Raw genomic sequence first — 11,392 nt, 5'->3', positions numbered from 1 at the left:
TTGGATGTTTTGTTTGTTTTTCTTTATTTCGCTTTATATGCTTTTAAATGTTTTCATTAGTGTTTGTGCTTTATTTGTCTTTGCTATGTAATATGTATATTTGTTACTTCTATTAAATTGGCATTCATTTCCATACTTCCTCCCTCTGGAAAATTCACACAATTCACACACTTAAAGCGGTTTCGCGGTTCGCGGCGTGCACTACTAAATTACCCCTTTAGTTGGATCGATCTTGTGGATTTAGTCGATCGGCGGTGCGAGTCTACGACCACGGACTTTCCACTCCCAAGTTGTCCGCTTGGGGGAACCTTGCGTCATAGGAAACCCGCTCTAGTCGGCCTAAGATAGAGCTAAACCAAAACCCTCGTTAAGAGCATGCACGAGCCTAGGAGGCTTAATACCCAAGGTGTATTAAGTCCATTAGTTAAACTTGCCCAAATGTCCGAGTGGGTTCGCGACCCCGAGTGACGATTATCATGTTATATGCATTGGTTTGAAGGATGAACATGCGTGTTATGTGGACCATGTGCTATTTAGGTAGAACTAATCGCTTGTGAATGCAGGTAGCCATGAGCCAACACAACATTTACCCGAGATTTAGCATGGTTTTGGGTGTTCCTCCTCAACTGAAAGCATGGTGGAATGATTTAGGAGATTACGGACAGCGTGTCGTACGAGGAGCGTTGGGGCATTTACCGTCTTTAATGGACATCCAGCCGTGTAGGGATATCGTGAGGGCGGCCGTTGTGTTTTGGGATGAGAGAAGCCGTGTTGGATTCGGCAACATTGAGATGACTCCGTTGTTAGAAGAAATAGGAGGTTATATAGAAAATGTGGCTTTATTACATAAGAAGAAAAAATGACAAAATTGTGGCATGATTATTCCAAAGGAACCTCTACCAAAAGAATTTGTCGACAGCCTCGGGTTTAGAAAGGGTAAAGGTGTAGAATGTTTACAAAGATCCACGATACCATTTGAGTATTTGTATCATAGATTTGGATATCAACAAAGTTTCACCGATTATCAAGATGAATTTTTCTCATATGACTCTTGGAAACAAAAACGATGCTTCGCTTTTGCAATATGCTTTTTGGGAACAATGGTATTCCCTAAGGGAACAACGAGAGATATTCACACCCGTCTCATCACTGTGCCCGGAGCTTTATTTGGTGGCATTGACGGGAAATACTACACCGTGGTCCCTATGGTTGTGGCAGATATCTATCGAGCGTTAGGACGTTGCAAGCATGGGTACAAACATTTCGAAGGATGCAAACAAAAATTGGATGGGTTGATCCGTCTTAATCTATTTAAGATTGATTCAATCCGTCAATTTGTCACCTCCAATTCCACTAAACTCAATTATAGGCGAACCCCATACCATAACAAAAAGCAAAAGGTGGACCTGAAACCCTCTAGTTCTTTGTTTCAAATGAGTTAATCTCAATCTGGTAATGTTCAGGAGCCAACTCAATCATTCGAGTGCAAACCACGTTACAATGAGATGATTTCCATGGACCTAAGCTAGTTCATCCTAAGAACAATCTTAGAATTTGTTTTTTTCTCTCCTCGTTTCAAATGAAAGTTAATATTCACTGATACAATAGTTGTAGTAGATTAACCTTGCTGGAACTTGTATAAATTCTTAATTTCATAGTCAATGTTATTTTTATTTTTATTTTTTATGTACATATTTCCTATTTTAGTTAACTAAAAAAAAAAATTATTTGCATTCCATCAAGTAATTCCATTTTGAGATCATAAAGTTAACATCACAATTAAAAAGCATGTCACTACACTTACCTTATAATCGAGGAGTATTAAAACAAAATTTAAAACGAACTAGGTAAATCAACTCCACAACTTCAGAGGATCGTGTATTAAACTATTGCATTGACTTTTTTATTGCATATTAAATTGCATTTGAGGAATTAAATTAAAATCCAACAACTAAACAAAATAAACAATGTCAAAGGAAACGTTATCTGCAAGCTCAATTTTTGCAGAAAAACAGCTATAGATTACTTTTGTAGTTTCTTTTCAGCTATATGATCTCAAGCAACAAGGCTTCATCGAGAGGCAAGAGGTAAACCTTTCACAATAATGAAGTGGTTAATTGTACATGTAAACTCGAGTCTTTCACTCTTTTTAGGGTGTGTTTGGTATGAAGAAAAATGTTTTCTTGAAAAATAAGTGCGTGGGGGTGTGGTAGGGCGTGTTGGAGGTGGGGAGGAGACAATTAACGTGAAATGTCACTTGTGGAACTTGCTTTCCCTACTTCCACTAGGGAATTCATTTTCCTCATTTTTAAGGAACTTATTTTCCTGGAGAAAATATTTTTCCAAAAACGTTGACCGAGCAAACATGGAAAAATTCGAAAACATTTTTCCTTCATACCACACACACCCTAAATGCTCGGTCAAAATTGGAAAACATTTTTCCTCCATACCAAACACACCCTAAATGTGTTCAACTTATTCCTGCTCTGTTCTCCGATTTTTAAATGGCACAGTTTCAGCTTCTCTATATATGGAAAATGTTACGTTTATTTGCAATTGTTCTTATCCACCTTATTTTTAGCATGACATAAAGGATATGACTTCTATTATGCAGGTGAAGCAAATGGTGGTTGCTACCCTTGCTGAGACTGGTATGAACCTTTCAGATGAGATTATTGAGAGCATAATCGACAAGGTATTGCACCAACCTACAACTAAATACTATTTTTGGTCTTTCTTTTATTTGAAGGAGCGGTTTTCCTATTTATAACTACTTAATTAATAAGTGACACATGAGCCTACTACTTTCCCTTGATTAATTGGCTTGCTGTCCATGTCATTAAAGTTTTGGCCCATCTGGATTCTATCTTCTTCAAGGGCGGTGTCTCGGTTGCTTAGAACTATAGGGAAAGGTAGCAACATCTGATCCCCGGTGGTCACCGTAACATGACACAATTCATTGATTTAAAGTGTGAATATATCCGGGAACTAAGGGACCCAAGTGTGGCCTATATCAATTAAGTGGGTTGAGAACCATAAGGTTTTAGGTTCAAATCTCGAAGAGACAAAAACACTAGGTGATTTCTTCCCATATGTCCTAGCTTTAGTGGACGGAGCTACTCAGTACCGTGTGAGAGGTCCTCCCGTGGAATGATCGTGCAAGTTGGCCTCTACACCATGGTTATGAATATATACATATAAGAATGGAGCCATTTATATTTTGCTGCTTCCATGTACTAGATACCACCTAGTATTTTGCTGTCGAGAGAGGTTCTATGGAGATGTTTGGAGGCTAGAGGTGTACTTGTGGCGTACATTAGGGCGATCAAGGACATGTGTGATGGGGCAAGACCGATGGGAGGAGACTCGGAGCACTTCCCGAGGGACCGGGGATCGGCTCTTAGCCCATTTTTATTTTCCTTGGTGATGGATGGATTGACGCGGCAAATCCAAGGTGAGGTGCCATGGTGTATGTTATTCGCGGATGACATAGTCCTTGACCGGACTCGCGGCGGAGTTAACGCTAAGCTAGAGATTTGGAGACGGACTGCGAGTCTAAAGGGTTCAAGTTGAGTAGGACCAAGACGCAGTACTTGCGGTGCGGTTCGGCGATATAGTGCGTGAGGCTAACGTGGAAGTGAAGCTTGGCACCCGGGAGGTGGATAGATAGTTTCGAGTCTTGGGTCTATTATACAAGTAAATGGGGAGATTGATGATGACGTCACACACCGTTGCGGGGTGGATGAAATAAAGGCTTGCCTCACGGAGTGTTGTGCGACAAGAAGGTGCCACCAAAACTCAAAGGCAAGTTTTACAAAGTGGTGGTTAGGCGCGACTATGTTGTATGGGGCGGAGTGTTGGGGCATTCGGAAGATGAAAGTGGCGGAAATGAGAATGTTGCGATGGATATGTGGGAGCACTAAGAGCGATAGGATTAGGAATGAAGTTATCCGAGACAAGGTAGGAGTAGCCTCGGTAGAGGACAAGATGCGGGAAACGAGGCTGAGATGGTTTGGGCATGTGATACGGAGAGATGCAAATGCCCCGATGGAGGTCGAGAGGCTATTTATAGAGGTTATTGAAGAGAGGTGATTAGACTTCCATGGCGCATCTCCACTTTTCATTTGATGATCTTAGATAGGAGTATGGAGGACTCGGATCATAGTAGAAGGCTAGTAGGTAGTCTTTTATATGTCTATCCTTTCTTGCGAGTAGTTGCATTGATCTTTAGTTTCTTGTCCCTTGATTTGAAACTTAAGTATGCTTTTTAGTGATCCCGAATGGTTTATCATGGCTTATTCACTTTCGTTGTTTTCATTTTCATAATTGCTTTGAATTGTTTACTCTCATCTAACCTATCCAAGGCAAAAATTCATGCTTTTTCTTGTTGAATAGAAATAAGGTCTTCGATAATTTTGTCGACCTTGTTCTACCATTCAAGGTAGGGGGTATAAAATGAGCCAAGGGTCTTCCGGAGACAGCGCACTAAGGTAGGGGTAAGGTTGGGCGTATCCTCCCGGACCCCACATTGTAGGATTCACTGGGTATGTTGTTGTTGTTGCATGTACTAGATATCACCTGTGTTTGATGCCTCGATAGTGTCTGTAAGAAAGCAGTTGAGAACCCATTTGACTTCTGAGTTTGGGGTCTCTTCTTTCAAGCCATTTATATTTTGCTGCTTCCATGTACTAGATACCACCTGTGTTTGATGCCTCGATTGTGTCTGTAAGAAAGCAGTTGAGAACCCATTTAACATCTGAGTTTGGGGTCTCTTCTTTCAAGTCTCCCATGCATTGTGCGACAAAATGGTATGGTACAGTCAAAACTCTCTATAACAACATCATTTGTTCCTTGATATTTTTGGTTGCTACAGCGAAATGTTGTTATAGAGAACATATAACATAACATAACATGAAAGATTGGTTCCGCAGAAAACATGGTTGTTATAGTGAAATGTTGTTATAGAGGTTGGCTGTTATAGAGTGGTCTGACTGTATCTATGGAAATATAGGGGATTTGCTAGTTTATCGGCCACTATTGTGTCTGTTTCTGATCATTCAATATCTATTCTTTCTCATGGAGGAGCTGGATGGTAGCATTGCAGGATTTGCCTTTTTACTGCTTAACAAATGTAATGTTTTTTCGAGCAGACTTTTGAAGAAGCTGATACTAAACATGACGGGAAGATTGATAAGGAAGAGTGGAGAAATTTGGTCCGGCACCATCCTTCACTTCTGAAGAATATGACCCTTCAGTATCTTAAGTAAGTGGCACTTGGAATAATGACATCACTTCATTTAGCATCATGTTTGGCATATTGTGATTGTATCCGTGGCATACTTTTAGTATGGATTGACCTAAATGTCGTTGTCACATAAACAGGGACATAACGACTACATTCCCAAGTTTTGTCTTTCACTCGAGAGTTCCGGATACCTGATATGGATTGCCAAAGCTGAATTGCCTACAGAAGTAGTCTTATACTTGAGAGTTGCAGTTCGACTAAGAAACTAAGTATTATTTTAGCTCAACTTTTTTTAAGTTCAACATTTTCATGATTTGTTATTCTTTTCGAGGGCAGTGGGGTTGTGTATTGTTGTTACCACTGCACAAATGCTAAGTTCCCTTGTTGATGTTGTGCATCATTGTAATTTAATTTGCTTATTGTAGCTCATTATTTGGAAGTCTTTTGGCATGAGATGAGTTTAAATGGAGAAATATGGTTAGTGAGGATGATTCATATTTAACCGACCCCGACTTTGGGACTGAGGTTTAGTTGTTGTAATGGCTCATTATTGATTTGCTCGATTATAAGCCTTCGTGTACGTCTACTATTAAGCTCAGCTAGACGAACATTTAGCAACTCTGTTCTGCCAGAAAAACTCCACTTTGAAATATTGCAATAGGTTTTCTTCTTAAAGTTGGTCATTATGGTAGACTGAAAAGTGAGTGATTCTCAAATTCTTATAATATGCAGCTGGATTTTTCCTTCAAAAGCTGGGGTAGGCAGCCCTAATGTTAATGATTTTCAGCAACTCAAAAAGAAAAGAACTACAGAAAGGCCTTAGGTAAGTTCTTCCTGTCTACCTCAGAGTTACCCATCTATACGTACTCGTGGGAGAGCATGTATTCGGCAGGGGTGGATCTAGGAGGGGGTGATGTGAAGGTGTTCACCCAAATCCCTCGGCAAAAAATTACATTGTATATATAAGATAATTTTTTGAATTTTCATATACATATATAGATTTTGAATCCATGAACATAAGATTAGAGGTTGATTCACTGGTTAAGGGGTTTTAAATTCATTCTAAGGTTTCAAGTTCAAATCAAGTCACTACATTTTTATTTTCGCCACTTGGCTCGCGGAAGTTGATACATACACCACCAATCATATAAAAAATAAGAATAAAAAGGCATACTACCAATTATGAAAATTTCCTATCAACCCAACGCGGAATGGTTCAAACAAATGTCAATGATAGCAAAGACCTCGACAATGAAAAATTAACAGCATAAAATTCAAATATTTTGCTTCAGGGAACGAGGCCGTGCATTATAGTAGTCACTTAGATAAGATTTACTAAACCAAATGCGCATTTTAAAGCTTCTAAGTGCCAGCAAAAGTTTTTTTGGGAGGGATTATCAACTGAAACTTGTGATTTAAAATTATTGTCTGTATAGCAAAATGAATTTTCAAGTGGTAAACATCCAAATCAGTTGGGTGTCAAGGATGATAAACTTAAACGGAAGGAAAAACTCTTCAGAGACAAAAAGATAAGTAATGCATTCATAATCATTCTTTGAGAGACAGAAAGATATGGAATGCAGTTACAATCAATCTTTAAAGTCCATGGGCACAACAAATAGTTGCTTCAACGGAGAAGTTCCACAAATGAAAAATCAATATTTGAAATACCAAGGATTTTCAGATTACTGATTTAGTATAGATTTTGTTTGATCCAAATAGACACAAATCAACCAAACGATTCAGAGTCGGCCAATTGTAGTTAAACTGATCGAATTCCTTCTATAGACTTTTCACAGTCCAAAACACAAGCAGCAAAAAGAAAAAAGAAAAAATTAATAAAGCAACACTTAAGTACTGGTTTTCTCGAGTTCATAAGCAAACTTTCTCATAATGACAAATGGGCCAAGTTTTAGACATAAGCATAGAAGTTCATTCACAAAAAACAAACAAAAGCAGAAGGAAGAACTTCAATAGCCACCAAACCAAGATCCATTGCATTGGGACTACTCTTGTCAAAAAAAGGACCACATAAAGCGTCATATTTTCTAGGTGGGGTAAAGAAATGGAACTTCTATAGGGACAGAATATTAAACGAACTGCTACATACTAAAAGACTTAATCGACTTCCTCCATCTTGCTGCCCTCAGCATCAGCTTCAGGATCCTCAAGTGCTGGCATGTCAACATCAGCATCGGCACCATCCTCGTCAATGCTGAGCCCAAGTTTCAGCATTCTGTGAATTCTATTGCCGAAGGTGTTAGGATCATCAAGGCTGAAACCTGAGGTGAGAAGAGCAGTCTCAAACAGCAACATAACCAAATCCTTGACAGACTTGTCATTCTTGTCCGCATCGGCCCTCTTCCTGAGCTCATCCATGATGGCATTCTCTGGGTTTATCTCCATGGTCTTCTTGCTAGACATGTATCCAGCCATGCTAGAATCCCTGAGAGCTTGTGCTTTCATGATTCTCTCCATGTTGGCAGTCCAGCCATACTCTCCAGTAACCAAACAGCAGGGAGAGTCCACAACACGGTCGGATACAACGACCTTCTCAACCTTGTCACCGAGCACATCCTTGATCACCTTGCACAGGCCTTCAAACTTCTCCTTCAACTCTTCCTTCTTTTTCTTCTCATCCTCACTTTCATCGAGTTTGAGACCTTCCTTGGTAGCAGAAACAAGCTTTTTACCTTCAAATTCCTTCAGCTGACCGATGCAGTACTCATCAATAGCATCAACCATGTAAAGAACCTCATATCCCTTCTTCTTCAGCTTCTCGAGGAAGGGTGAGTTCTCAACAGCCTTCTTGCTCTCACCAGTGATGTAGAAAATATCATTCTGGCCTTCCTTCATCCTGGTCACATAGTCCTTCAAGCTGGTCATTTCATCGCCACTCTTTGTGGAATGGTACCTCAGCAACTCAGCAAGCTTAGTCCTGTTCTGTGAATCTTCATGGATACCAAGCTTGAGATTCTTTGAGAAGGCCTCGTAAAACTTGTCATAGTCTTCCTTGTTCTCAGCAATTTCAAAGAACAACTCAATGCACTTTTTCACCAAGTTCTTGCGAATAACCTTCAGGATCTTGTTCTGCTGCAACATCTCTCTAGAGATGTTTAGAGGAAGGTCCTCAGAATCCACAATACCCTTCACGAAACTCAAAAATTCAGGAATCAACTCTTCACAGTTATCCATGATGAACACACGACGAACGTACAACTTGATATTGTTGGGTTTTTTTTTTGTGTCAAAAAGGTCGAAAGGAGCCCTTTTTGGAACAAAAAGGACGGCTTTAAACTCCAACTGACCCTCAACAGAAAAGTGTTTGACAGCCAAATGTTCCTCCCAGTCATTTGTCAGACTCTTGTAGAAAGCAGCATACTCTTCCTTTGTGATCTCCTCGGGCTTCCTCATCCAAATAGGTTTCTGCTTGTTCACCAGCGACCACTCATTAGAAACTTCCTTGATTTTCTTCTTTTTCTTCTCTTCCTTCTCTTTTTCCTCATCAACCTCCTCTACCTTCCCTTCCTCGTCTTTCTTCTCCTCTTCATCCTCATCATCAGAGATCTCCTTTTCAGTGGTCTTCTCAACCCAAAGAGAGATTGGGTAACTGATGAACTCTGAATGCTTCTTAATCAGGTCCTTGAGCCTGCGCTCTTCAAGATATTCAAGCTGATCCTCCTTGAGATACAAGGTCATTTTTGTACCCCTACCAAGGCTCTCACCAGAAGTGTCCCTGGTGACGGTGAAGGAACCACCAGCTTGAGACTCCCAAACATATTGTTCATCATCGTTGTGCTTTGTAGTCACAATAACCTTCTCAGCCACCAAGTAAGCCGAATAGAAACCAACACCAAATTGCCCGATCATGCTAACATCTGCACCGGCTGCTAGAGCTTCCATAAATTCCTTGGTCCCCGACCTTGCAATTGTACCAAGGTTGTTCACAAGATCTGTAATAATACAAATGAGATGAGTATTATTGCAATGCAACGCAATTTAAGAACCAACTAATTCTACAAATAATCTAACTTACCAGCCTTTGTCATCCCAATACCACTGTCGATGATAGTCAGGGTATTGTTGGTCTTGTCAGGAATGATGTGGATAAAGAGCTCAGGTTGAGCTTCTAGCTTGCTCTTGTCAGTCAAGCTCTCAAAGCGAATCTTGTCCAAAGCCTTTAATATATAACAACAGCATAATCAGGCATCTCATACATTTGAAACATTATAGGTGAATGATTAGCCCATTCATACAATAACATATTACAGACAACAAAAGTCTTCAACAAATATAATGTACTTGTTTTGCAAGACACTCCAAGGCTCTCATTCAGCCAGGAACAAGCAAATGCCAACTACTAGGGTTCTAAAACTTCCCATGTAAACAAGAAAATCTAGTAGGTGTTTGGACGTGAATTGGTTGATACTTGAAAAAAATAGTATTTGAAATTAAGTTGAAAAAGGATATTTGAAAGTTGAAGTTGTGTTGGGATACGAAAACACGGTGGAAGTTTTGAGCAAAAACTGATAACACTCCTTCAATTACATATTTCAAGTTTGGGGTTGAAATATAAGACAACAGCTAAACAAACACTTATTTGAGATGATCTCCAAATTTTAAAAAAATATGTATGGACAAACAGATCCAGCACGATTCTAAACAAAGAGTAACATCATGATAATATCTAAGTCTACAATCCTAGCCGTGAACATGAAAAATAACGGCTTCACAAATAATAGAACAAGCAATGTATGGATTTGTCAATCAATTCATGTTAGGAACAACTAAGTGAAATTAAATCATCTAACATCATGCTTCTATCATATGAGCAGAATCAACTATAGAGAGTATCCGCTATAAAAAAAAATTAAAAAAAAAAAAAAAAAAACTAAATCACAAACAATCATGCTTCCAACATATGCGCAGAATCTACTACAGAGAGTGATTGTCCTGTATCATAAAACTAACATTAAATCACAAATAATCATGCTTCTAACATATATGAGTAAAATCAACCATAGAACAATCATGTATGAGCAGGTTCAACTATACACAGTGCCGCGATCAAACAATTAACATCAAATCTCAAACAATCATGAAATAAAAACATAAGAGTAGAATCAACAATACACAGTTTTCGAGCACAATTCCCGAGGTAAGTAAAAACGACGTAGCTATGAACGAACATAGGCAAATCAAATACAGATAAACTTAGCTAATGAGTTATCGCAGAAATATCGCCTTGTTGCTCTAGAACGCATTGATGATCAAACAACTAACATTTAATCGCAAACAATCATGCAATATATGAGCAGAATCAAGTATATCAATCAAATAACTAACATCAAATCACACATCTAACAAATCAATTATATACAGCTAACAATTAACATTGAATCACAAATAATCATGCCTCTAAACATATGATCAGAATCAACTATAGCGATCAAACAACTAACATCAAATCGTAAACAACAAATCAATATATAATATATATATATATATATATAGATTTCGCGCACGATTCCCGAGAGCGATCAAACAACTAACATCAAATCAATTATATGCAGCTTTTCGCGCACAATTCCCGATGTAAATCAAAACGACGTAACTATGAATGTATAAAGCAAATGAAAATCCAGATTGACTTACATCGGAAGAATTGCTAATGAGTTCCCTTAGAAAGATCTCCTTGTTGCTGTAGAAAGTATTGATAATAAGACTCAAAAGCTGGTTAATCTCTGCTTGAAAAGCAAACGTCTCTGTATCCGCCATTGCTCCGATCTACAATGCTTCAACCTTTGGAAAATTATTATGCTTGTGTTGAGAGAAGAAAGCAAAGTATATCATGGAGAGATTTGTGAAGGAGTAAAGGGTATTTATATTGGGTTTTGTTTTCGGGTTTCCGGAATGTTCTATTTTGATTACTTCAGGCTAATATTACAATTTACAACCCGCGCTATCTATTTACGTGAAACTTTTATTATTAGGGGGTCCATGAAGGATTTTTTTTATCATGGCTTTTTATATTTTATAAATTATTTAAATTATAAATTATTATGATTTATGGTATGTTTTGTGTAGTTTTTAAATATATAAATTTTATTTTTTAAAACTTAAAAGATCAATATTAAAATTTATGAT

General features: G+C 38.5%; 2 protein-coding genes across 2 annotated transcripts; one reads left to right on the top strand and one right to left on the bottom strand.

The window, feature by feature from the left end:
- Positions 1–1,965: 1,965 nt before the first annotated feature.
- On the top strand, positions 1,966–5,747 carry LOC132053155 (calcineurin B-like protein 3). The gene is made up of 4 exons (XM_059445035.1): positions 1,966–2,087; positions 2,615–2,695; positions 5,151–5,263; positions 5,383–5,747. The coding sequence occupies exons 2-4, from the start codon at positions 2,624–2,626 to the stop codon at positions 5,438–5,440; spliced, it is 243 nt and encodes an 80-aa protein (XP_059301018.1). The 5' UTR covers positions 1,966–2,087; positions 2,615–2,623; the 3' UTR covers positions 5,441–5,747.
- A 1,450-nt stretch (positions 5,748–7,197) lies between these two features.
- Positions 7,198–11,091, bottom strand: LOC132053152 (heat shock cognate protein 80-like). Its single transcript, XM_059445032.1, has 3 exons — positions 10,901–11,091; positions 9,282–9,423; positions 7,198–9,198 (listed from the first exon to the last, which is right to left on the bottom strand). The coding sequence occupies exons 1-3, from the start codon at positions 11,021–11,023 to the stop codon at positions 7,364–7,366; spliced, it is 2,100 nt and encodes a 699-aa protein (XP_059301015.1). The 5' UTR covers positions 11,024–11,091; the 3' UTR covers positions 7,198–7,363.
- Positions 11,092–11,392: the final 301 nt, after the last annotated feature.

The sequence above is a fragment of the Lycium ferocissimum genome, chromosome 4 (assembly GCF_029784015.1).
Source record: "Lycium ferocissimum isolate CSIRO_LF1 chromosome 4, AGI_CSIRO_Lferr_CH_V1, whole genome shotgun sequence".
Lineage (NCBI taxonomy): Eukaryota > Viridiplantae > Streptophyta > Magnoliopsida > Solanales > Solanaceae > Lycium > Lycium ferocissimum.
The sequence above is the reverse complement of the archived record's forward strand: the minus strand, read 5'-3'. Positions and strand labels throughout refer to the sequence as shown.

What these genes read in the sequence shown, in the direction of transcription:
- LOC132053152 (XM_059445032.1), bottom strand. Translation starts at nt 11,023, where the DNA reads ATGGCGGATACAGAGACGTTTGCTTTTCAAGCAGAGATTAACCAGCTT. An exon ending in TCATTAGCAATTCTTCCGAT is followed by an intron (nt 9,424 to 10,900) that starts GTAAGTCAATCT and finishes TATATATTAAAG; the next exon opens with GCTTTGGACAAGATTCGCTT. An exon ending in TATTGGGATGACAAAGGCTG is followed by an intron (nt 9,199 to 9,281) that starts GTAAGTTAGATT and finishes GTATTATTACAG; the next exon opens with ATCTTGTGAACAACCTTGGT.
- LOC132053155 (XM_059445035.1), top strand. Translation starts at nt 2,624, where the DNA reads ATGGTGGTTGCTACCCTTGCTGAGACTGGTATGAACCTTTCAGATGAG. An exon ending in TTGAGAGCATAATCGACAAG is followed by an intron (nt 2,696 to 5,150) that starts GTATTGCACCAA and finishes TTTTTCGAGCAG; the next exon opens with ACTTTTGAAGAAGCTGATAC. An exon ending in ATGACCCTTCAGTATCTTAA is followed by an intron (nt 5,264 to 5,382) that starts GTAAGTGGCACT and finishes TCACATAAACAG; the next exon opens with GGACATAACGACTACATTCC.